The 27,260-nt window shown below is 38.2% G+C and overlaps 1 protein-coding gene and 1 long non-coding RNA gene across 2 annotated transcripts in view; both read right to left on the bottom strand.

The window, feature by feature from the left end:
• LOC134797092 (uncharacterized) overlaps positions 1 to 27,260 on the bottom strand; it is a 119,272-nt gene that overhangs the window by 29,447 nt on the left and 62,565 nt on the right. The gene's annotated exons all lie outside the window — the stretch shown is intronic.
• LOC134797014 (protein Smaug) lies at positions 638 to 26,498 on the bottom strand. The gene is made up of 7 exons (XM_063769210.1): positions 25,956 to 26,498; positions 23,283 to 23,475; positions 22,159 to 22,781; positions 16,898 to 17,107; positions 15,917 to 16,014; positions 15,500 to 15,630; positions 638 to 4,389 (listed from the first exon to the last, which is right to left on the bottom strand). Exons 1-7 carry the CDS (start codon positions 26,452 to 26,454, stop codon positions 4,182 to 4,184), a joined length of 1,962 nt encoding a protein of 653 aa, XP_063625280.1. The 5' UTR covers positions 26,455 to 26,498; the 3' UTR covers positions 638 to 4,181.

Here is a 27,260-nt window from a genome sequence, read left to right as displayed (position 1 = left end):
GACAAATGGTCTGTTTCTGAGAAAGTATATGTGTCGCAGTCGGATCGTATAATCCACCGTATTACATTACGGCTAGCCGTTTTCAAAAACAGGGGCGTTTTGAAATGCGGCGGTTTAACGATTAGCCGGATTGAATGCGGCTGAATGAGAATCCGCCGGAATGTATTCGGCGCCATACGTTCTTCAACACGGCTAGCCGTAATGTAATACAGCGAGTCATTAGCCGCCGCTTTGACAGTTTTAAGTCCCCTTTTTTAACACCCGTGGCGCTGCCTGACAAACGCTGGGGTGTCCATCAAATCTGGAGTTCGTCGGACTGTTTCTTTTCAAAAAACATTTCTTTCGCAACTTAACTATACGATCTGACTACGACATATGCAAAAACGGCTGAACGGAATTTAATAAAATTTGGCAAACAATTGGTGTTTTCTTTTAGTACAACTTTGAAATTGGGGAACAGGATGGGATCAGTTTAGACTTCTCGCGCATGAAGTCGCGGGCGAAGGGTAGTATAGTTCGTGTCATCCACGATGACGCGCAGAGTTGTCAAATATAACCTTTAATGACATGACAATAAGAGTCAAGGCACGCGTCTTCGTGAATGACATGATCATATTTGGTAAATAAAAGATCCAGCAACAGTCACATTATGCTATATTCTTAGTGCCGATAAACATGATCGTAAAACAAACCACATATCACAGTCCGCTAAACAATAAACGCCGAAATCAAGTAAAGAAGCAATGGTACAGCCTTGGAATATATTCGCTACTATATAGAATCTTTGTCTATTACAAAACTATATTTTGGTGGCCTAAGACAGACTGCAATCGGCTTAATCTAAATCTGGTCAACGGTATTTCATTTGTACAAAACAATAACTTATTTACGCAAATAACATATTTACAATTAATCTTAAAATACGCAAAATTGCACACGTTCCATCAAACTTTTGATCCAGTCAAAATAAATATTGCTGATAAATTAATAAAAATGTGTAAAAAAAAGTATTGAAATTACATAAATTATGCATTCAGTCAACGATTAGGTCTAACTACATTCACGGTCTTCACATTTGATCCGTTCGCCGCTATGGTGTGTGAGTACACCGCCATATACGCGCATAGCGCTGTCTCGCTCACACACCGTAGTGGCGTGCGGATCTTCAGTGTGATAACCGCGTAATGATGTACACGGCTTACGCGATATAACATTTAACAAAGTTAACAATCGACACGACACAAGCGACAACACGACATCAGTCGACAAATTAAACTATCATTTATTTTGTGATGTTTTCAGGAATAATGTACCATAATATCGGTTGCAGATAAAATAAGTGTGATTTCCAATCGCATCACATGGCAATAATGCCTTATCACAACCGACAATAAGTTACCGTTTGAAAACGGCACATTTGTCCTATTAAGGTCCGTTTTATTGTTTATAACCGTGGATAAGACTTGCGCCATGGACTGACAAGTTTGAGAGTGATTAATGGGTTTATCCCCAACGATAAACTATAAAAATGCGACTAATAGGCGCGCTGGCTTATGGGCTCTGCAGACGAAGCGATTAAACTGACAAATCTTACCATTCTGAAGGCATTTCTGATCGCAAGAGATGAAACAAGTTTGCAGTCAGATTGTTACGTCTGAAGACCTCAAAATCAAATAAACATATATCTATTAGAAGTTTAATTTGCCGACACAAACATTCACATCTCCGGCATTCCACGCTACCTCGGTTAGGCTTATTTTTCAAAGATCTATTTTCTACGCGCGTTTTACCCTCTTAAAACTAGAGCTATCTGCTAGAGAGAAAGTAATATAGTTTACTACCAATAACTGAAGCAAGAAAGAGGGATTGAAATACGCGCATAAAACCATTTCGAAACTCACTAATGTTATAAAACGCGCATAAAAATTACATTCTTAGAAAAAATGCTATCTTTATACATCCGTACTATCGAGCTCTCAAAGGGACGGATGCTTATACGATTAACTTAAAGCGCTATTACACTACACGATAAATTGGATCCCGATTTTTTGAGTATCGCGCAGAAAAGTCTGGACTGTTAGCCAAGGGGGAACTACCATACACACATTTTTTGTCCTGTTCATACAAAGGACAAATGGGATTCGCTATCCCTTTCACGCGTACGTACAATTTAGGCCGTTTCGCCTAAACTAGTTACAACTACAATCTGCTATGAAAACGCTCAATTCAAGTTTCGGTTTATGGATTAGTTAATGCCATTTTAAAATCATCTCCTATAATATTGGGAATAGTTTAATTCAGAATATGACAAATATTCAATTGAAAAAAAAAACTAATATAACGTTCTCATATCAAACATATAGCTGAAATCAAACTTGCGCCTAGCACCAGAGAAAATGAGAGGCCCTATCGCGAAAAACTAAAATCGGAATTTCTTTATCTGCCTCTCTATCGCTCGAATATGTTAGAACGATAGTGAGATAAGGACATTTTGTTTTTCGCGGTAGGTCCTTACAATACAGCTCGATGTCGTCGAATTTTATTAGAATACTATTGGAAGCGATATTTCTAAGTATTATTACGTATATCAACAGTTAAAGAAATATTGACAGCAAAAAATACGCTCACAGGCGAAATAAATACGGGTCATTTTGATAGAAACTTCTTTTGAAATCGACCTTTTTTATTGCGCTTGTTTGTACTGCTTTAAAACTTCAGTTCTCAGTAATTTACACTAACACACAAGCAATGTAAAATTTTTTTGCTGTCAACTGAGTGGAGTTATGCAATAGCGAATTTGACTAACTAATGTACATATAATATTGTTTAGCATATGCATTTCCACTTTAAAACTTTACAGGTCGATATTTAACGTATCGAAGGCTTACTGTTACATTCAACGAAATATTTTTTTTATAAAAAAGCTACAGCATAACGTCCCTCGCGGCTAAATGGTCGTAAATATACGTTAAGGTACTATGTCTTAGGAATAATTTGTATTTTCTCCGAGGCATCTATTCGTCATTGCCTATATATAATTTAAAGCATACCCTATCATTTCTCTAGCATTTATTTACAAAAAATACATTTATTTCGCAGTTACACAATCCAATTTCGATCCGATTTGATGAAAGAGACAATATGCTTTGATTTAATATCTTCTTACAAGTTGCGTCGAAAACGACGCGTAACTTAGTTGTACCTAGTTAAAATTGTCTCATCTCATGATAAGCAAAATTGGATCGTGTGTAACGCCTTTAACCTCCTTAAAAATAAGTTCGTGCGAACACGTCGCGAACTGTCAAACAAAATAAATAATAAAAATAAAGGATTCCGCTAAGAAATCTATATGTCCATGCATATGAATTGTGCCATAAAATTGATAATAAATATACATTCAAATTGCTACAAAGCAAATAATTTTAGTCTAAGATATCATATTGCGAATAATTCGATTTAGGTCCATTAGACAATGAATAAAAATAATTAATAATAATGCAAGTATAATTTATACATGTTTCGACTGATTATTTGATTAAATGTCAATAATATCTGCCTATAAAACTTAGGCAATTTCATAATAAAGTCGTTCTAGCAACTGAGTTTAGTGTTTTATTTTCATACTTTTAATACAATAAAAACCGTCCCTACCTTATCAGCATAAATATTTAACATTGGTATGTTAGAATTTTAATTATTGGTATGTTTGGCTTCATTTTGATTTACATTTGTGTATATTTTGTATCGAATAAGTTACAGAATGAATAAGAAATAGAGTGAAACTTGTTAAGAGTCGAATTTACGTCGCGGGGCAGAGGTCGCGAATCTTTACTACTTTAAAGTAGAAATAGGCTAAGATGTTTGCAATTACTAGTATTCATACCGACAAAGAGAATATAGTGTAACGCCATCCACTCCGGACCAGGTCAAAGGTACGGCGCCATCGTTCAAAGTCAAACGGCGTTCTAAAAGTTTTAATTTTCTGTCGAAATATAGCAGTAAATTTACCGGGGCTACATAATTTACCACGACAACTCGCCTCTATTTCAAATTCTTTTCGATACCGATGTAAAAATGACGGCCCGTTTAGCGGCATTCGGGGCGGAGGCGGGGATCGGGCCTACTTTTCAGTAGAAACGTTTTCGTGAGTCATACCAATGTGAAATAGTAACCTTCCAGGTTCAGTTGATGGCCTGCTCGGTCATCTGCAGGCACAGGGCGTCGAGGCTGGAGTAGTCGTCGCGGGGCGCGGGGCGCAGCAGCGCGGCGGCGGCGGCGGCGGCGGGGGGGAAGGGGGGGTACGAGTGCGACTTGGGGCGCGGCGGGGGAGGCGGGGGAGGGGGGAGCCAGGGCCGCGGCGCGCGAGGGTAGTGCGGCCCGGCGCGCCAGCTGCAACCAAAAATAGTAGATTGTACAACAAGGGCATAAAGTGACCCATTATTACCCGAGGCAATTTTTTGGTCTGAGCGAAGCGAAGACCAAAAAATCCCTTGTTGTACACTCTGCTTTTCACTTCGATTGCGAGGAAAATATACAAAAAATCAAATATTTTAGGTTATTTTAACGTATTTATTCAAGACTAAAGAAAATTGTTCTTGGGCCGGTCGGAGGCGCGGGGCACGCCGATCGGGAGAGCGCCGGTCGGGGGCGCGCCGGCAGGGCTGGCAGTTTGTATGGCAGAATTTGGACTTTATTGCTAAGTCAATAAGGGTCGTAATAGATGATTTTACTTTATGCTCTAGAGCATAAAATGCGATTTTATGTCGTCTACGCACGACATAAAGGCGCACTTTTTGAGCAAGAGAAGTGAAAATTATATTTTTCACGGCAATTTACACCACGAAATTGTCGTAAAGCGAAAGAACATAATACATAACCAATTCCCGGCAACTAACTTTTTAATGTTTTTTTAATTTTCAACATGTGATCAGAGTTTCAGACGCTTGGTTTTCTCTCAAGTCAAACATTTCGGAGCATTTTTTAACGATCATCGACTCCTATTTTATGTGATTACCTAAATTTAATGACAGAAAATACGGATTTCTAATAAATTGTAGCAAAAATAAAATAATATAACAAGTTTTGTCATCTACACAATTTTATTGCTCAGTAAAATTGTGCAATATGTTTTAACTGATTGGCTGTTGAGACCGATTACCTTAGTCTTACTAGTAATTTTACTTTTATGCTCTAGAGCATAAAATGCGATTTTATGTCGTCTACGCACGATATAAAGGTGCACTTTTTGAGCATGAGAAGTGAAAATAATATTTAATACAAATTTCAAATAACACTACAGTCCGTGAGATCTTAGAAGAACCTTCGGGTCTCGGCTATAATCGGACGTAATCGTGTAATAGAAAATGACAGTTACAATTACTTTGGTTGACGAATTAGTGGCAGTCCAACACCCAAAGAGTGCAGTCGTTTTTCTCGTCTTGAACTATATAGAGCAGTTAATACCACCATAATATATTCGTTATTATTTCATTAGATATTTTAAAAAATTGATTTTAATGGAGACACGTTTCAAAAAGGGTATATCTGTATATAGTCAATCGCGGGAAATTATATATAATGTATATAAATATTTTGCGAAGGAAGCGGCAACTTTTAAGAAGAGCGATAATTGTAAATATTTTAATAAACTTCAAGACCGGGTGATAGAAGCAACAGGCATTTCAAAAAGTACTTTAAAAAGAATTTTAAACGAAGCCAACCAAAAATCTCCATCTATGCCTTTTGAAACGCCACAGAGAAAGAGACCGAAAAAAGATTATTTATTCAATTTAGATAGGAGAATTGGGGGATGAAAGTTGCTCACGTCCGTAGGAATTGCCACCATATAACCCTACACGTGTCCCCTGGGTGGCGCTAATCGAGCAACAACCTTTGGCTGCTGTACCTGTCTGAATAGACCTCACAGCACGAAAAACGAGTCGCTTCACTGGAATGCAATATGATGGATACTTCGAACACTATGTCACAAAGTCCCAATACAACCCCTCCAACAATAGATATTGGGCCTAACTTAATAATCTGCCAGTTAAACATTGAGGGAATAAGTCTGGCAAAGTGTGAATACCTACACAAAATTCTGACGATACATAAAGTTGATGTCTTACTGGTACAAGAAACACACGCTAAAGATGAGGACAACTTGAAGTCTAGAAGCCAGATCCCAGAATATAACTTTGTTCACTCCATAAACCACCCAAAGTACGGTATTGCAACTTATGTAAAAGAAAATATTACCGATGTCTCTGTCCTACCCCAAGACTCACATCCGAATTACTTTATCTCTACAATACAAGTATGCGGCCTTATAATTTCCAACATCTACAAGCCGCCTAACTCCACCTGGGAAGTCAGCCCACCGGTGTACCCACACCCATGTATTTACGCGGGGGATTTCAACAGTCACCACACAACATGGCGTTATAACGCCAATGACACAAATGGAATCCAACTCACTCAGTGGGCGGAGGTTAATAATTACCATCTAGTCTTTGACGCCAAAGATAAAGGTTCCTTTCGATCGGCAAGATGGAAGAGAGACTATAACCCAGATTTAACATTCGTCTCAAGGGATGGTGATATGCCCCTCGCGACAAAAAGGAAAATTCTTTCAAACTTCCCTAACAGCCAGCATAGACCTGTCCTACTGGAAGTAGGAGAGCAAATCCCACTCGTCAACTCCATGCCTCTGCCCAGATGGAATTTTCAGAAAGGAGATTGGGCCTCCTTTGCTGCTGACATGGACTCGGTAATCAGATGGATAACTCCGAAATCAGAGAACTATGCAAGGTTTGTGGGGCTACTTAAGGCTACAGCAAAGAAACATGTTCCTAGAGGTTTCCGAAAAGTGTATATCCCATGCTGGAACAATGACAGTGAAGGTCTGTATCAGCTGTACAAAGAAACTGGAGACCAAGAAATTGGGAAAAGTTTGTTAAGGTCCCTAGACACCCAGCGTCAGAACAAGTGGACTGCCACCGTAGAAAAGATGGATTTTAAAGTGTCTAGCAGGAAAGCATGGAGAGTTCTTAACAGGCTCACGGGTAAAACAGGCACAAGATCACCCTGCACTTCTCAAACTCTGACGAATAGCATTGCAAGCCGTATTGTTGAAACATCTCGAGTTAAGGGCGACAAGCATCACACTAAGTTGATTAAAAAATGTACCCGAAACATGGCAAAACGATGACTCCGGACAAAAATATCTCAAAAGCTTTCTCTGCCGAGGAAACCTATACTGCGATCAAACAGCTGTCCTTGGGCAAAGCTGCAGGAGAAGATGGCGTTTACAATGAATTCATTAAGAACTTAGGCGCCAACTGCCGCAAGTGGTTGGCTGCTTTCTACACGGACATATTAGAAAGAAACACGCTGCCCCCAGGCTTTAAGCATGCCAAGATAATAGCCATCCTAAAACCCGACAAACCAGCTGAAGACCCGAAAAGCTATAGACCTATCTCGCACTACTTAGCGCATTATTCAAACTCCTGGAAAAACTAATTTCGAATAGGATCACCCCTCTCATCGATCGCATAGTCCCCGTCGAACAAGCAGGCTTTAGAACTGGACGTAACTGCACGGATCAAGTTTTGTCTCTCACGACGCATATAGAAGCTGGCTACCAGAAGAACTTGAAAACTGTAGCTGCTTTTATTGACTTAAGTGCAGCCTATGATACGGTGTGGAGACAGGGACTCTACTATGAGCTAATGAGGGCTGTCCCGTGTCGTAAAATTACCTGCCTGATTGACAATATGCTTAGGAACAGGGATTTTGTAGTTCACCTAGGAGATAAACAAAGCCGCCTTAGAACCTTAAACAATGGCATTCCACAGGGATCCACACTGGCCCCACTGCTCTTTAATCTATATACTTATGACCTACCTAAAACAGTCTCTAGGAAATTTGTGTATGCAGATGATATCACCATTGCGCACCAGCACAAGACATTCGAGGTATCTGAAGAGCAGCTTAACAAAGATCTAGGTTCTCTAAACGAGTACTTTAAGAAATGGCGGCTTGTTCCAAATGCCAGCAAAACGGAAGTGTCGACGTTCCACCTCAACAACAAGCAAGCTGCTTATATCCCAACGGTAGCATTTGATGGTGAAATATTAACTTTCAACCCGCACCCTAAATATCTTGGTATTACGCTGGACCGCTCACTTACTTTCGGTCCCCACCTTCAAAAGCTGAGCAAAAAACTTGGGACCCGAAACAACATACTCCACAAATTAACTGGCACGACTTGGGGAGCAAAAGCGGACGTTCTTCGTACAACTGGGCTGAGCTTAGTCTATTCTGCTGGTGAATACTGCGCACCAGTCTGGCTCAATAGCGCACACACAGAGCAAGTTGACGTGCAACTGCGTAATACTATGCGATGTATATCAGGCACGATCAAATCCACACCCGTACAATGGCTCCCAACCCTAAGCCACATCCCACCACCTCATCTTAGACGACAATTGGCACTGGTAAAAGAAGCGAACAAAATTCACAGCGACCCGAAACTGCCGATCCACCAGGAATTCCTTAACCCACCACAGCATCGTCTGAAGTCTCGACACCCGCCCTACCAAACCGCTCAAAACCTGACGCAAGGTGGCTTCAATATAAAAGACCCTTGGAAAGATGAGTGGCAATCCAACCTGCCAAATCCCAGCCTAAATGCCTACGATCCTACCAAAAAGCCGTATGGCTTTTCAGCATCTAGGAAGGAATGGTGCCAATTAAACAGACTCCGTACCGAACATGGACGCTGTGCGGACTACCTGTTTAAGTGTGGTTGGCGAGACTCACCAGCATGCGACTGTGGGGCCCCAGTACAGACTATACACCACATTATACATAGTTGCCCGAAACGGAAATTTGTCGGAGAGGCTCTAGACCTTCATTCGCCTAATGCACACGCTGCCCAATGGGTGAAGAATTTAGATATCGTATTGTAAATATTGTAATTGATAATTAGCGACTCTGTAAATCCCATACGAATAAATAAATAAGGAGAATGGTATATGACTTTCATTATAGATTCAAAGAACTCCCTAATTTGAAAAATTTGCGATTGAAATTAATAGAAGCGATAAATTTCAAGGGTTCTACGTTCACGCTACGAAAAATTTTACGAAAATTGGGATTTCGGTATTGCAAAACCAAAGATAACCGAAAAACTTTAATGGAAAAACATGATGTGCGACTTAAAAGGACACAATTTTTATCTAAAATAAAAAAATGTAGAGAAGAAGGAAAAGAAATAGTGTATATGGATGAATCGTACATACACACCTCGCACGTTAATGGCAAAGGCTGGTCAGACTCTAGCAACGCAGGGATAAAAAAAACAATTTCCAAAGGGCAACGTCTTATTATAGCTCATGCCGGCAGTGAAAATGGTTTTATACCTGGCGCGTTGCTTATGTACAAATCTACGGACACAACGGGAGATTATCATAAGGAGATGAACAGCGAAAACTACGAGAAATGGCTTAAAAATCAGCTCATTCCAAATTTGCCGCAAAACTCCGTGCTAGTAGTTGATAATGCCCCATATCACAACAAACATACCGAAAAGATGCCAAATTCTAATACCCGGAAACAAGATATGATAGATTGGTTGAAAACTTGCAACATTCCAGTAAACACCCGACTAAACAAACCCGATATTTACGAAATTATCTCAAAACACAAACCAGAACATATTCAATATTCAATAGATAAAATAATGGCTGAACATGGTCATTCTGTTCTGCGGTTACCTCCGTATTACCCAGATTTTAACCCTATCAAAAATATATGGGCTCAAATAAAACAATATGTAGCCCAGCGTAATGTTGATATGAACATGACAAGCATCAGGAATCTTCTCCAAGAAAAGGTTAATATGATCGGTCCGGAAGACTGGCGAAAAGTTTGTCAGCACGCAGTTAAATGTGAAGAAAATTTCCGTAAATACGAAAATAGAATTGATAACTACAGTGACCAATTTATAATTGATACACATGACATGACTCCGATAGTGATGATGATAGGCTCAAACCATAGCATTAAAAATGGTAATATTAACGCAATTTTCTAATCTTGAAGTTTTACTTTTATATTATAAATTCAAATCTACTTCTCCTTCTTCTTGGTCGTGACCTCATGACTGAGGGACGTGACTTTATTGGGCTATTCTTTCTGTCACTGCTCTCCAGGCAGTTCGATCTTCAGCCATTTGTATAGTTGCCTGGAGTGAAGTCCTGGTAACGTCTTGGACCACATCTGTCCATCTTCTGGGTGCACGCCCTCTACTCATTCGTCCATCGACACTCCCAGTAATAATACGTCTTTTAATGCGTGTGCGTGCCACGTCTGATTGTATAATCGAAGAAAATCCAATATGCGATAGGTATTCTCAGCTCTATATAATTTCTTCCAGAAGCGATACATGGTGAGATGACATTCTGTTTTCAAATTTACCTCCGGTCGAAATTCAAATTCTCATTCCATTTTATTTAAATTATGACAATAAAGGGGCCCACTGATTACCAGTCCGCCTGCAGTCTCTGGCCGTATCGGGCGGCCTGCCGTCCTAGACCAATAACGTCCACAAACATAAGCGATTATTGCCGGCCGGCAATGGTCTGCTGCCACCTCTGCGACTACAGACGAGTCGTCAGTTTCCCACCGTACGGCCGCCTGCCGGTATAGTCTGATATAATTTTGACAGTTCCCTACAAATTGACAGTTCGCCGGACGATATTAGCCTGTCAGTTGACCGCAAAAGGCCACACATTAACAGTTCTACTTCAGATTTGGGACTGACGGCTATTCGAACTACGGCTCGTCGATTCCGGTCAGCGTCGACAGATATCTGCCGGACAGTCCGTGGCCTGCAGGCCAATTTACACACACATTATCAGATAGCCGGCCGGTGGCCTGTTGGCTGTCATCTGCTGTCAGTCGAGAGCCTTCAGTTTCATGTTTTTCAACTAGTTTAATTTTTTCATCAAAATGGACAGTCGACGTCAAAGATAATGTTTACACTTTTGGACCTTATTCCTTTGTAATAAGGCAAGAAATGTAAACATATTTTTGACTACTATAGTGAAACCTGGTTAAAAGGGGATATTACTGCAATGTTCTGCCGCCAGAGTGCAGCACTACCGACTCAGTAAATTCATAGACTAACTTATACATACTGTGCCTTAAACTGTTTTTTGACAAGTTTTCACAGACAATAAAATATGACATTGATGCATCAAGGCGGTTTGTTAACAAGGGCCTACCGGTAAACGCGAAAATCGAAATTTAGTTATCTGCCTCTTTATCGCTCGAATATGCAAGAGTGATAGAGAGATTAGATAACGAAATTTCGATTTTCTTGTTTCGCGGTAGGCCATGTGATTGAGGTGACGTGTGATGTGTCAATGTGGTTTGTTTACTGTATGTGCCACAAAGGTGCCACCTACGCACTAGGTTGTTGTCGAATACTATGGCTCGCTTTTCGTATATACTTGCGAATGATTACATCGGGGATGAATGTGTCACTGAGTTTCATAGGATACTTTCCCAAAACACAAATTACCGTCCCCGCGACGTACTTTTGATGCTGGCTATGCTTCTAATCGAGTCCGTTCCCGCCGAAGAAGAATTAATTATATATTAAATATGTAGTAAAAACTACTAGGGTTGCGAAACTATAAGGGTTCCTATAGGGTAGTTGAATACGGAATCCTAAAAACAGGCAAACAACCTCTGTAAAATATAACGATGCGAGCGGAACACTAAATGCCTCGAGCTATCTCGGGCTTGGCCAAATTATTTATTACAAGGTATCAAACAAAAAAATCACTCGGGTAAAGCCCAAGTAGACCTAATATTATGTAGAAAAGGTTTAAAAGAGTAGAATGAATATAACAAAAACATAACAGTAAAGTATTTTCATTTCTTTCAATTTGGTATACATAGATAGAACCTAAATAAGAGCCGGTGTAAGTAAAAGTAGGTTGAATCCACCGCTTGCAGCTTGTGACTCCATATCCTTTTTTTGTAATAATTGTCACATATTAGGAGAATTTCGGGTAGGTAATATCGCCACGCCACGCTCTTTAACTCCGAACACAGTTTGCTCCAGATATTCTCTTAACTTAAAACGGAATGAATTAATGATGTCATAATTCGGATCCCACTTGTAGCTGAAGAATTTCAGGCATAAGTCTTATCTCTTGTCTAAGCAGGTACCTCCATACTTGCGCTAGTGTTTCTACCACGTGTCTTTATAGCGGAATCAAATCGCACAATAGCTAGTCTTTTCATTGCTAGCTGCCGTGAACAGTTGAACACCATCGAAGGTGTACCTCCCGGCGTTGTCTTGAGAACTATTAAAATTTTAACCAGTGTTGTTATATTGGGAGGCTAATTTCCCTATTTGAATCTTTGAATGTTTGCTCCTTTTTTACTCGGTTACTTACTCTTCCAGCAATCAATAATCAAGTCTGTATTTTCAAATATATAAGCCATGCAAATACAATAATATCATGTCACATTTAAAATTAATAGAGAAAAAAATAAGGTTTATGTTATAATTCTCTTTATGACATTTATTTTTGACTAACAGTAAACAACAGTTGCGAGGTAACAACGTGATAAATAAAGAAAAGTCTTGACAAACTAGATACATGCAACCTTCGCATTGTTGTATTCATGCCTTAAAATTAAAATGATGCCTATGAACAGAAGCCCGTATCCGTGATGTTCGAAGACAAAAAGTCGTATGCTTATTTTAGGGACTATGAACTCTTAAGTACTAGGAATAAAGTAGAATTTACTAATGCTGTAACGTGTGGCGATCGCCGGCCGGCTACCTCATGATGTGTGTTTGACTGGACTCGAGGCCACGGACTGTCCGGCGGATATCTGTCGGCGCTGCCTGGAATCCTCAGGCGGCCACACACGATCGGTTCGTGTACGTCGTCAGGCCGAAAACTGACAGAGAACTGTTATTGCGTGGCCTTTTGCGGTCAACTGACAGGCTGATATCGTCCGGCGGACTGGTAATCAGTGGGCCCCTTTAGTCTAATCGCAATATAGTTATCTAGCGAAATTTAATTTAAGTGCCTTTAGATTAGGGTTTATTTTATGTTGATGCTAATTGTCCACTTAACTTTTTACGATAACTTCAAAAAGTTTTATCAGCTATTAAGAAAGCAGAACAGCAGTATCACCTTCGTACGTTACCGCCGATAACCGAAGTCTTTTTCTAAATTACGAAGGTTCTTCTAAGATCTCACGCACTGTACTTGATAATTTAAAGTAGTCGTTCCCTGACCATTGGTGATCCTTCGGAGAATCTGACGTGGTTTGCTGATGTGTAAACCGAGCGACATTTAATTTGAAACGGTCGGTGACTACGAAGCTTGCCGAGTGGCCCTAACTGAGGCACGAAATCGAAAAGCCTCATTATATCAGTATTGTATACGATACTTCTTGTACGAGTTAACTAAAACGATACTTCTTCTCCTATAAAACCTAAATAATTGAACAAAACTATCTCAATAGATACAAAAATAATAGAAAAGACATCGACGCACTTCTTATTCATTAAATAGTAGCGCGTTGATGTCTTTTGTTCTATTCTTTGACACATCATTAGTCAAATTTATTACAAGTGAATAAAATATTTCGTAAATAGTATTTTATGCAACCGTTGTTTAAGAGAGGTCAAAAAAGGCGAGTGGCGTCAGTATCAATATGAGGCGAAGCCGAAAATTGTTAATAAAGACGTCACGAGTATTTTTTGGCTCAGTTAAACAACGTTGCATACAATACTTTTTCTACGACCAAGCACTTACTTTGAAAAAAAATTGAAAATTTAACAAATATTTTTAAATCAAGAAGTAGCAAAAATGGAGGGTACGGGCGGGAAAAGAATGAATGAATGAATAAAATAAAAAAAAATGTCTATGGTTCACTTATTTGTCAGAGATGACATTTAAAATAAGGTTGGCAACACTGTATTTCATTCAATATTTTTTAAGTGGTCATTACACGAAGTATCGTAAAATCGTCAAAAAGATACTGCGTGTATGCACAAATTCTTTTTTGGGGAATAGACTAAAGACTTGTCTTGACAACTATAAGGTAGGGTTTTAAAGGTGTGTGCACGACCCTTTAAATGACAAATAAAAGTACGGGAGTAGAAAAATGTCATTATAGTTCAACCGGGAGCCCATAGTAAAAAGTATACGATTACAAAGTCTTACTTCAATCATTAAAATCAACGAGTAAAAAAGTACACACAATATTATTTTTCTCAAGCATGCAATGAAATATTGATGTTCTGTTCCTTATAATAGGCTGCGAAGTATGACGTTTCAGGTGCGGCTAGGACAAAAGGTCGTTAATGGAATTTCATACACATCTTGCAGGCCTAGGCCGGCAAAGTCCTCTTTTTTAATTTTCATTTCACAGATATTTGAGACACAGCATCGTGGCATTCATCCATAAAAAAAACTAGAGGCAGTATTTGCTTTATGGTTCGTAATGACACTCTGCCACTACGCCTATAAAAACAAAAAACAATGTTTGCTATAATTTGCAGTTTTATTTGTATAAAATCAACATGAACTTAATAAATAATACATTCTACAATTTTATAATTTTAAATTATAAATTTAACTACACAAATAAAAACATTTAAAATATTTCATCTAAACGTTAGCGGTAAAAAGGTCTACTCAAACACGCGTAGTTATATTTTTTAAATTGTTATGGAGGTAAAGTTGAAAAATATTCATTCTGTTTTATTGGATTTATGGTGCGTTGTTGATTTTTTGACTTTAATATGAGTTCCGACGAAATAATGAAATTAATATTAATTGTAATCGTAGGTGTTGGAATTGGCAGCGTAAGCAGAATTGATTTTAATAACTTGCTGCCTCTGCCGCCAAGTCAAAGACGAAGTATGTATATGGTTGCTTATGGCAATTTTATTATTTGAGAAACTAAGAAAAATGGCTTACAGTTTATGAGAAACAGTTTTGTGGCATATTTTAAATGAATGTAACTACAAATTCGTCAACACTGTGGAAATTATACTTATTTACTCCATGCATAAAGCAACGATGTATGTGAAACATGATATCAACATGAAAGACTATGTAAACTTATGTGACGAAAACGACAGTCAAACGGATACAAGGCGAAAAAATCAAAGATACATGAAAATATACGGGTAGTAAAAATACACGACTCGTGTAAAACATACGCGTGATAATGATATAGGTACGTGTTGGTTATATTTTGGGTGTAGTTTACTTTTAGTTTTTTCTATAAATAAAACTTGGGTTTCGTGGATTTTTTATTTTATTTATTTCATTGCATGTTTGAGAAAAGCACTATACATACCTCGGCGGGAAATGGGGTTGCCCGTGCTCAGACCTATCCGGCCGAGCGAACGTGAATGCCATATCAGATAATACAGCCACAAATAGCTTACCGTGGTTTGGGCGCTCGCCTCGGCGGCTGGTCGCCGACGTGGCGGTAGAAGGTGCGCGGCGGCAGGCGGTGCCGCAGCCGCCGCAGCGCCGCCTGCAGCCCCGCCGCGCGGAACGACCCGTGGTGGAGCGCCTGCATACATCATTACAAGCATGGTGTAATAGACTGTTTACTATCGCCGCTTGAAAATGGACACCTGTTAAATCTAACGAGCTGTTGATAATCATTTGTCAATTTCTGTAATTTTGACATTTATGTTTGTTAGAAAGAAATCAAAATTCACAGAGACCGGCCTAGTTTTATTAATAAAGACCCTGAAAATGTTCCTGAGAATGACTGAAAGTACGTGGTAAATCGTGAAATTAACTAAATATTAATATGGCTCACGGTAGTTTCAGTTCAATTAAAGGCCACATACCTTTTCAACGAGCCAACAATGTAACGACATGGGGTCTCGCTGTTCATCGTCATCTATGTCTCGCATCGGCACTGTGGTTTCTGGGATACATGTTGATGCTGAAACAAATAAACATACATGAACATCAAACATCAACATTTATTCAGCAAATAGGCCACAAGGGCAATTTTACACGTCATCATTGAATTTACATACAAGCAAAAATAATAACATCAACAATTTTATAAAATAAAACTAACAATTCAATCTAACGTATTACAATTACTAAGAGATGTATATGATCTCTTAATGTCGAATTACATAAAAAATACAGATACAAAACACAAAAAAAAATCTATAATATTTAGAGGTGTAAATGTCTCTAGGTGTCAGAACTATAAGATTATATAGTTTATCAAGTTATCCTTAGAGATGTATAGGGTCTCCAAGAGTCAATATCCTGTATAATTAATGCATTCATTAAGAGAAAAGAAACATAGGAGAGCAGAATGAGGCGTCTCACTGTAATTAATTAATAAAAAAAAGTTACTAAGGGCCACTTGTACCATTCCACTAACCTGGGGTTAACCGGTTAAACCTGGCGTTACCATAGTTACCAGTACAATTTGACATTAGGTTAACGGTTTAACCGCTTAATCCCGGGTTAGTGGAATGGTGCAAGTGGGCCTAAGTATAATAGCTTGTGTTAGCTTAAACAGACCAGTCTCCACAAACACCACCCGTTCACGAGTATGACGCGTATCTCAGCCATGATAACTAAATACTTTCACGAAATACCTGTTAACCAAATTTCAATTTAACCCGGCAGGCCCTCAGTCTCCAATAGACTATCTGCGCTGGTAGAGGTGACTCCCGAGGCATAGGGCTCAACAACGCTTATTCAAGTCATTCTAGGGTTCTTGCGGCGGCCCCGGGGACTCCACCGATCAGTACTAAAGACCATGCTATTTCAGATTCAGTGTTACATGTTATTAAACGTACCTGTCTCCAAAACACTGACTATCTGCGCCGGCAGAGGTGACTCCGGAGGCATAGGGCTCAACAACACTTGTCTCAATCGCTCTAGGGCTCTCGCGGCGGCTTGGGGCGCTCCGCTGGTGAGCTCGGCGGCCACTCCGTCTAGTATGGCGGGTCGTTCGTGTAGTTTGTTTATGGAGAGCAAGAGCTTGTGGCGAGCGCCTTTTGTTACACCTGAAAAAGAGATAAAAGTGTCTGCGTCACATATAAAATAGAAACTGATAATTTCCTTCTTTTTTAGGGTTCCGTACCTCAAAAGGAAAAAACGGAACCCTTATAGGATCACTCGTGCGTCTGTCTGTCTGTTTGTCTGTCTGTCCGTCTGTCACAGCCGATTTTCTCCGGAACTCTTGGACCAATCAAGTTGAAATTTGGTACACATATTATGTAAATTTGTGACCCAAATACGGACATGTAACGTAAACAAATGAATTTTAAACATGGGGGCCACTTTTGGGGGTAAATGAAAAAATGAAAAAAAAAATTTTTTTCAAACTATATCATGTTACATATCAAATGAAAGAGCTTATTGTAAGGATCTCAAATATATTTTTTTTATAATTTTCGAATAAACAGTTTAGAAGTTATTCAAGAAAATAGGCAAAAAATGACCATTCCCCCCCCCCCCCTTATCTCCGAAACTACTAAGTCTTAAATTTTAAAAAAAATACATAAAATAGGTCTATACCTATAGATGACAGGAAAACCTATTAGAAATGTACAGTCAAGCGTGAGTCGGACTTAATTACAGTTTTTGAACCGACCCCTACGGATTTTTTAAAGAGATTTCACTCACGTTTCACATAAAAAATACATTGTTAACAGTGCCGGATTACTTAGAGTAATTGGTGATAATTTTCTGATAAGATAATCATTTTAAATATTTAACGGTCTTACCTACTTACGAGTAATTGTAAGGTCAAATTAAAAATAATGTTTAAAAAAAAATGTTAAATTGAGAGCTAGCTCAAAGTTTTTTGTACTCGTCGACTTTAATGGTTGAATTAATAAAGACTTTGTAACCAATAAGCAAAACAAGCACGTGCTTACGGCACCACGTTCAGGGGGGGGCACCAAAATGCCAGGTTGAAAAAGGTGAACAAATTTTAAAATTAGGGACAGACACATCGTTTTTACCACACGATTTTTTTAGCTGTCCAAAAGCTAATTTGCAAAAATAATGGCGCGTAATTCTTTGGGAAACAATCGGTCGCAGTAGAAGAGTCGTGATTACATGCATAGATTCGATTTCAACCCACTCTTTTGCGGTTCGGCGTTAGGTCTTATGCGAGGCCTTCTGCCTTAATTACAGTTGGGCGTGGATCCAAATCCAAGCTTTCCTCTTTCGCAGCTGGGCCTACTGCCTTTCTCACACTTCGCCAATTCAATTCCAAGCTCTGCTTTCTTGCATATTTTATGCATGAAAACAACCTCGCTGAGACCCTTAAATATCGAGCCCTATGCGAAGCTAGGCTGATAGAAAACTGTCCCATCCCTTCTCTGTATGAAATCCTGGATTCGCGCCTGGTTGGGACTAAAACTAAAATTGCGTTTTTATATCGAAAAATTTTCGCGCTCGCTTCGCTCGCGTTTCGCGTATGATAAAGGTGACATTCGGGTGGCGACTGCAGCAACATTACTCTGTTGCAACGTTACTGCTGCAGTACTGTCAACTTCCGTGATAAAATGATGTGACATTTCCATACTAAAACAACAACTGTCTATCATATTGCGTTTTTATATCGAAAAATTTCCGCGCTCGCTTCGCTCGCGTTTCTATTACTTTCTGAGCTATGATAAAGGTGACATTCGGGTGGCGACTGCAACAGCATTAGGTACTCTGTTGCAACATTACTGCTGCGGCACTGTCAATTTTCGTGATAAAATGATGTGACTGATTTCCATTCTCAGCTGTAATGCGGCAATGAACTTCTCTCAATTTACCAAAAAATCAATGTAATCTTGATGACCGGGGGGCACCTAAAAATGCTTAGGGCATCAAAATATCTTAATCCGGCACTGATTGTTAAAAATTGTGTAATATACGGAACCCTTGGAACGCGAGTCCGACTCGCACTTGGCCGGTTTTTTAAGTTTATTAATAACATTTTCAGCTCAAAGTTTTATTGTCAACTGTAAAGGCAATGATTTATTGATTCCTTTCCAGGAAATAATAAATAAAATTTGTTAAAGTTTGTGCGGAAAGAGAAGAGTCGTGGAATGTAAGGTGGCCCATACATTTCACGACTCTTCTCTTTCCGCATAAACTCTAGTAATCATTTAATTAATAGCATTTACTAGCCACGGATTTACACACTTTATGAAAAACTCTTAAGATTGTACAAAGTAATTTTATAGACATGTTTCAGTGCATTTAAGATAATTTTATCACAATAATTAAAAAAGGAAAATAAAGAAATTATAATCCCATGCCATAATTATGCCATATCATTGTTAATCAATTAAATTCGCGTAGTACCTATATCAAAACAAGTATAACCGTAATAACTATTGAATAACCATTTACGACATTTTATTATCAAAATGACTGATGATAATATGATAAGATTCCAATTAAAAAAGACCAAACAAAACTTTATTCTGATATTGTATAATATTCTGATAAGTGTGAATTCTGCAGTAGAAAAAACTGATCGCTTTCTAGAGAATTCTCCAAACAGTGACCAATTTTAATTGCTTCTAAATGTTGTTTCTATAAAAAACTAGACAACTCTCTCAAAATTATCACATTTATGTGTCTATGATTATTCAAATATTATATTAGAAATCACCTTTATTTTTTTTTATTAATATTGCTTTTAACATGGAGTTTAGGGGATTTCGCTTTCATACAACCATATTACAAATCTTATTTAAAACCATTTAGGCGACAGCAAAGGCATTTGCAACTAAACTGTGTTTTTACATTACATATATTAAAATGGCTACAAATATAATGACCACCAAAAAATACTTTGGTACCCTAAATAAAAAAAACATGCTTACCAAAAAAAATTAATGAACACCAAAAAAATAAGGCCTAAAAATACAAAAGTAACACCGTTTTAATTACGACTGCCCTTCAAATTGTATTCAAATACCAAATATATTGAATGACCACCAAAAATCATTAATGATCACCAAATCTTGAAGACCAAATTAATGCGATATTTTCACCTAAATAAACTACTATGATTACCAAAAAAGGTATACATATTACCAAATAAAGTAAACTGATGCCAAAATTACTAGCCCCTCCCGCTCAACCCCCCGTACCCCGCACCGCATACCTACCTACTACTACCTGCTACTAGAAAAGTAAGTTAAACTGCTATCAGTTAAGTGGGTTAGGTTAGGTTAGCACTGCGACGCTTACAGAAACGAAATGGTACTATAAAAGTAGGTTAGGTTAGGTTTGAACTGCGACCTTTACAGAAACGAAATGCTACTATAAAAGTGGGTTAGGTTAGGTTAGAACTGCGATCCTCACTGAACCGAAATGCTACTAGAAAAGTGGGTTAGGTTAGGTTTCAACTGCGACCCTACAGAAACGAAATGCTACTAGAAAAGTGGGTTAGGTTAGGTTTGAACTGCGACCCATAAAGAAACGAAATGCTATTAGAAAAGTGGGTTAGGTTAGGTTTGAACTGCGACCCTTACAGAAACCAAATGCTACTAGAAAAATGGGTTAGGTTAGGTTTGAACTGCGACCCTTACAGAAAAGTAATGCTACTGGAAAAGTCGGTTAGGTTAGGTTTGGACTGCGACCCTTACAGAAAAGAAATGCTACTGGAATAGTGGGTTAGGTTAGGTTTGAACTACGACCCATACAGAAAATAAATGCTTCTAGAAAAGTAGGTTAGGTTTGAACTGCGACCCTTACAGAAAAGAAATGCTATCAGAAAAGTGGGTTAGGTTAGATTTGAATTGCGACCCTTACAGAAACCAAATGCTACTAGAAAAATGGGTTAGGTTAGGTTTGAACTGCGACCCGTACAGAAAATAAATGCTACTGGAAAAGTGGGTTAGGTTAGGTTTGAACTCGACCCATACAGAAAATAAATGCTACTAGAAAAGTAGGTTAGGTTAGGTTTGAACTGCGACCCTTACAGAAAAGGAATGCTACTAAAAAGTGGGTTAGGTTAGGTTTGAACTGCGACCCTTACAGAAAGAAATGCTACTAGAAAAGTGGGTTAGGTTAGGTTTGAACTGCGACCCATACAGAAACGAAATGCTACTAGAAAAGTGGGTTAGGTTAGGTTTGAATTGCGACCCTTGCAGAAAAGAAATGCTACTAGAAAAGTGGGTTAGATTAGGTTTGAACTGCGACCCTTACAGAAACGAAATGCTACTAGAAAAGTGGGTTAGGTTAGGTTAGAACTGCGACTGTTACAGAAATAAAATGCTACTGGAAAAAGGTGACGAAGTGGATTAATTAATTGAATAGTATTATATTAAATATTTACACATTTTTAATAAAAATGTGGTTACAATTTTGGTAGTCATAAACTATTTTTGGGTTTACAATGATTATTTTGGAGTAATTTGCTTTAATAGGATAGCAAGATTTAAAAATTTGGTTATAATTTTGGTGGTCATTTACTATTTTTGGGTTTACAATGATTATTTTTGTGTCATTTTCTTTAATAGGATAGCAAGATGTAAAAATTTGGTTATCATTTCACATTAAAATGGGGTTTGAAATTTGGTAATCATTTACAATTTTTGGGTTAATAATGATTAGTTTGGTGTCATTTCCTTTAAAAGGATAGTAAAATGTAATAAAACTAATAAAATTGGTAATCATTTCACATTAAAATGGTGTTATAATTTTGGTGATCATTCATTATTTTAGGGTGTTAAAATATATTTTTTTGGTATTAAATTTTACTAAATCTGGTGATCAGTTAAATAGCAGCCTATTAAAATGACAGTTTTATTGGCCCAATCCATTTGCTTTTGTATCAATTTTATACTGTAATATGTAATGTAATAATCCTTTATTTCAGACAGTAAAGTACATTTAATTTTTTCTACAGTTTTTGCATATTTTATTCCTGCCTGTGTGCCACTTATTGGCAAAAGGCCTCCTCCAACCTTCTCCATTCCTCTCTATCCTTGGCAACTCTCGTAACAATTTTATACTAATATGACTAATTAGTTTGACAATTCGGGTCAGTCAAATTGTTTCAGTATCTGGAATAGGTATAATTATGAATACTCACCTAATTTCTCCAAATACTCTTCATCTATAGCCATCATCTGCTCATAGCTGATGTTAGTAAACAACCACACATACTTATGTAGCCTCAAACTCTTTAACCACTGAGCCACTGTTGACATCCCCGGAAACTCTGTAAACTTATTCGACCTCAAATCATCAAGTCTTGTCTCACTCCCCGTCGTCCCATACATTATGATAGGCCTTATTCCTAAACTATGTTCACTCGATAAAGAAAAACTTCTAGGTTTCTGAACAAACGGTTCATCTGCTAAATTTTCAGCGGATGAAGACATGTGTATGAAGTTTGTTGAAGGTGGGGTTAAGCTGCTTGATCTTTGGGATTTTGGCTGCGATATGCAAGCATCAAAGTTTAGCTTGTCTCCTTCTAAACTTATGTCTACATCTCTGCCGTTCTTTGAGAAGGATTCTTGTAGTAAATCTGTAGAGAAAGTCAATTCTATGGGGTCGGTGAGGTGTCTATAGTCGACGTTTTTGCCGATGGTACGTCGGAAGGTGGATGCGCCCCATATGTTGTGTTCGGGGAGGCTCGGCTGTTGCCAAACTGAGTCGGGTCGGGCGCCGGACATGTGGTTTTCTAGGTAGCGGAGCCATTGTGTTAGGGTTCTGAAATTAAAAGTTAAATAAAGTTAATAGGATTCAGTCTGGTCCATCTACAGGGCTTAGCAATAAGAAGTGCGATGGAAATATTATCTCCATCGTGTCTCACGTATTGCGGCGTCCCTTTCATCAGTTTTTAAATTCAAGGTGTACCAAGCTATGAAATGCCAAAGTATCCAACCCCTGGGGTGTCACCACATTTATTGACGCTGAAACGGATTTCTTTATAGCTTTTACTACATGCCGATTTTAGCAGGGTAGATTCGCTCAAGGTAGACAATGTCGAGGTGTACTTTTGACTTGATAATAAATACCTATAAAATGATATTTGTCTTAATAAGAGCATCAGAGCAGTAATTATGTTTTATGGTTCTTAGATAACTGGATATATTTTCTACTTTTCAAACTAAAAGCGATTATCGCGCTCGACGTGGCAATATTATGAACTTTCATTGGCTCAAAATTCATACAATTTGACATCTAGACTTCAATAGATAGGTACTATACCTCTGATCCATAGCTGTGAGCGCAGGATGCACCAACAAATATCTTAACAACTGTAAACACAGTTCAGGAGGCCGTCGCGAGTCCACACACCGCTGCACCAGACGCGGCGCCGCCGACACGTAGAGGTCCTTGGCGGCCGCGTTGTCTGTCCGCAGGAGCGGGAGTAGCGTCAGCAGACGATGGAGGCATTCGCCTGCAATGCAATTGCAATTATAATAATTGACCGAGCGAGCAGGAATCGCTAGCAAAATTGATCCCAATTCAGTTTGGGACAGAAATGCTTTTGTATGTCTGTCTAGCTGTTCTCCTCTACAGGTCGCAATTCTCAACCAATGCTTTTTGAGCAGGTTCGATAGTTATAAATGTTATAATCATATAATTAGTAAAATAACTTTGTCAATTCAGTTTTTGATTCTTTAAAAATGACGTGGTGCCATGCGTTTATTAAATTTTGAGTTACCTACTATGCAAAGACTGGCAAAGTCTACAGCTCACAGAGCCCCGAGCCCCTAGTTAAGAGTTAAGCAAAAGTACCTAAGCAGGGGAGGTGATCAAAATCATCTGAGTGAAATGCGACCTATTTAAGAATGTGTGCAGGTAATTTTGGACACCAGGCCCTGTTAGCCACTTCTGCTTACTGTAAATGCTTAAAAAGAATTATTGATCCTCCTCTTTACCTTCAATATTTATGATTCAAAACTATGTGTATTTTTGCCTACAATTTTCAAATCATGAAAAAATAATAAGTGACCAAGAATGATGCAATATTTGCATCTAGACTTGCAAACAATTTACATCTGTAATGGTCGGTAATTAGTAGCAAGGCAAGGAAACAATAATATTGATGATGTCACCCTGAAGTCATTATGAAAGAGTCCTGAGTTATCAGCATTTAATCAAATAGGTAATGTTTTACTTGTAGCAACTCATTTATTTGTGAAAATAGTAGTAAGCTCCCTAACATAAGTATCCACTTTTCTTTTCTACTACTAGGATGGCAATGTGGGTGGTTGTACTGTACATGTTGTTCAACAACATTCTTAGGTCATTTTTGAAACCTATATAATATACCTAAGTACTTTCTGACAAAAGTATTGTCCATAAATATATAGGTGAGGTGTGTAATCCAGTATGACTATAATTTTATAAATGTCCAAAGTTAATTGGAATCCAATTAGATTCCCCATAGAAAGTCATGATTTATAATAACCAAAATACAAGTATTTATTCGGACAAACTTAATTTGTGCCATGATCAAGCGAATGATACATACACTACACTGTCAATTTCTACTACTATTATAAATGCAAAAGTAACTGTCTGTCTGTAACCTCTTAACGCTTAAAACACTGAACTGATTTTGATGAAATTTGGTATGTAGATAGCTTGAGGCCCAGGGAAGGACATAGGGTAGATTTTTATCAATCTTCATCATAATTCCAAACAGACGAAATTGTGGGCAGAAACTAGTCTTCCTAGCAGACCTTATAGTTTACTAACCAAAAACAAGTTATCTTTTGCTTGGTAACAACACATTGGAATTTAAAAAGATTGGCCAAGCAGTTTATTGCAGTGTGTGAGTCATACAGGAAATTAAATAATATGTATACATGTATGTATGTAGACATGAAAGTCATGGGGGAACAGCACTGATGCAAATGAACTGTTTCTTATGCAAAAAAAATGCATCCGTATACTGGCTAAAATTAGGTGCCCAGCCAGCTGTAGGCCGTATTTCAAAGAATATGAAATCCTAACATTATCTGGCATCTACATTCTAGAACTAGCAACTTTCGTGCGCAAAAATTCACACATATTCAGACGAATTCAAAGTCGCCGAAGAGAACTTAATGTGGTAATACAAGCATCTAGTACCCAATTGTTTCGAAGCAGCCCAAACTATGCTGCGGCTACTTTATATAATAGAATCCCTGCCAATATCAAGTCCGAGGAAAATATAATAATATTTATTAAGAAACTTAAAAAGTACCTTATAGAAAAATGTTTTTATACTGTCGATGAATTTGTAGCGGACAGTTGTAGTTTTTAGTTTTTAGTTTAAGTTGTAAATATGTATATTTTATGTGTATTATGTTAGAATAAGTAATAGTGTAGATATTGCAACACCCGAATAGGGTAGCATGTAAGAACCTAATATAATATCTAATATCTTTTGTACCTACTACATGTATGCAATTATGAAAGAATAAAGAATAAAGTACAAAAACAAACTTAAAATTGCAATTGGAGGATTGAGTTTGATTAAAGTAAAGCTCAGAATATCTTGAATTTCACACTTTACAGGCTTATAGTATCCGTCCATCTTTTTTGGCAGTGCAACCCCACAAATATAAGAAGCTTTTTTAAATATGAGTAATACAATAAAAAATACTACTAATCAACACCCTGTATGTTTTAAGATACATAAGGAATCAAAATATCAGAATTATTGTTCAATCTCCATAAAACATTATCAGTTGAGGGTAGCTCGACATGGTAATATCAAATCCATCTAAAGAGGAACTAGGTAACAGGTGAGAGCATTAACTATACTAATTTCACTGATATAAAAGATTATAAAAGGGGAGAGACAGCGCATTCGATTCAATAACAACACCCACTAAAAATGAGTGGGCTGATATTCAAATTTCGCCGTTGCTTTTCTCGACTTACCCTCATCTTCGTCGTCGTCAAGTAGCCCGGCGAGAACCGTCTCGTCATTAGCGTCCCTCTCGAGTCTCTCGTCAGGCCCGTGGTCTCTTAGAGCTGCGTCCACAGCCCTCTGGAGGAGCCTCAGCCCCGGCACGGGCACTCGCCGCGCCAAAGCGCAGGCGACCACAGTCCGCTCGCAGGCGCCCCACTGTTCAAAAACCCCCGCAACGCCGCCCAGTTGCTCGTAAAAAGTGGCGTTCATGTTAACAGCATAGCACGTTAACAAATTTGTTTGTGTTCTACACGTCAAAGGTTCCTGACAGCTGATCGGGCCCGCCGCGACGAGCAGTGGTCGATACTGGGTCCGGACGCTGAAGTTGCTAGAATGTTGGGCGGCTTGATACGTTGCACTCGCGTTATATTTGTGTATAAATAACAGGTAGATTGAAAACAATTGTTTTTTTGAGACGGACGGTCGTCTAACTACTAAAATCCAAAATGGCTGACTAGTTGTTGCCATAACAGAAAATTAGTACCACCAGTCGGGTAAAATATTGAAGACAATTCGCAAATATTTAGTAACCTGGATGCTTAAAACCAATATTTTTACAAATATTTAATACACCGTACTTTTTTTAATGATCTGTTGATTACTAGTATTGTTTTTGCATTAAATGAAAGTATGAAATCTTCTGTTCTACTAGTTGCCGACAGATGGCACTAAAATCAATGGTCCTAACATAATAATAGTACCGCTATCTGGCACAAGATGGCGTAGCAAGCGTTGTCTAATATTAATCTACAATATTGACTAGTCTTTAATTTCATTTAAATGCTTCCAGTTATTTATAATTAACGTGAATCTATTAACGAAGAACAATATATATACAAAGGTGTTTTTTAAAACTGTGACAGTAGACAACTCCTGTACGTAACCAAACCTTTGAAGGTTACAATATCAAGTAGGATTCACATAATCCTAAAAGCTTCTATTGGGGAAATCCTAAGTAAATCAACCTTCCAAAAGCAACAAAACTGTTTGTTGCTTTTCAAGTGTATTCACTCAAACAATCACTTGTCTCGACACTTTTGCAAAAAGGAATTGCGTCTTTACCTTTATTCTTTTTGCTATTTTGTATGAAAATCTTTAAGTTCATGCAAATAAGGTTCTGTTTAGCATGTTAAGAACATCAAAGTGGTCTCGAAAGCGGGATAATCCGCAAATTGTACAATATCTTTGTACAATCCGAGACCACCGTGTCGCGTCGCCTATGACAGACAGACAAAAACTTTAGAAAAGCGGTAGGTAGCTAATCTATACAGGCT

Source organism: Cydia splendana, chromosome 14 (genome assembly GCF_910591565.1).
Source record: "Cydia splendana chromosome 14, ilCydSple1.2, whole genome shotgun sequence".
NCBI classification, from domain to species: Eukaryota; Metazoa; Arthropoda; class Insecta; order Lepidoptera; family Tortricidae; genus Cydia; species Cydia splendana.
Note: the sequence above shows the minus strand (reverse complement) of the source record. Positions and strands in the feature narration are given on the sequence as shown.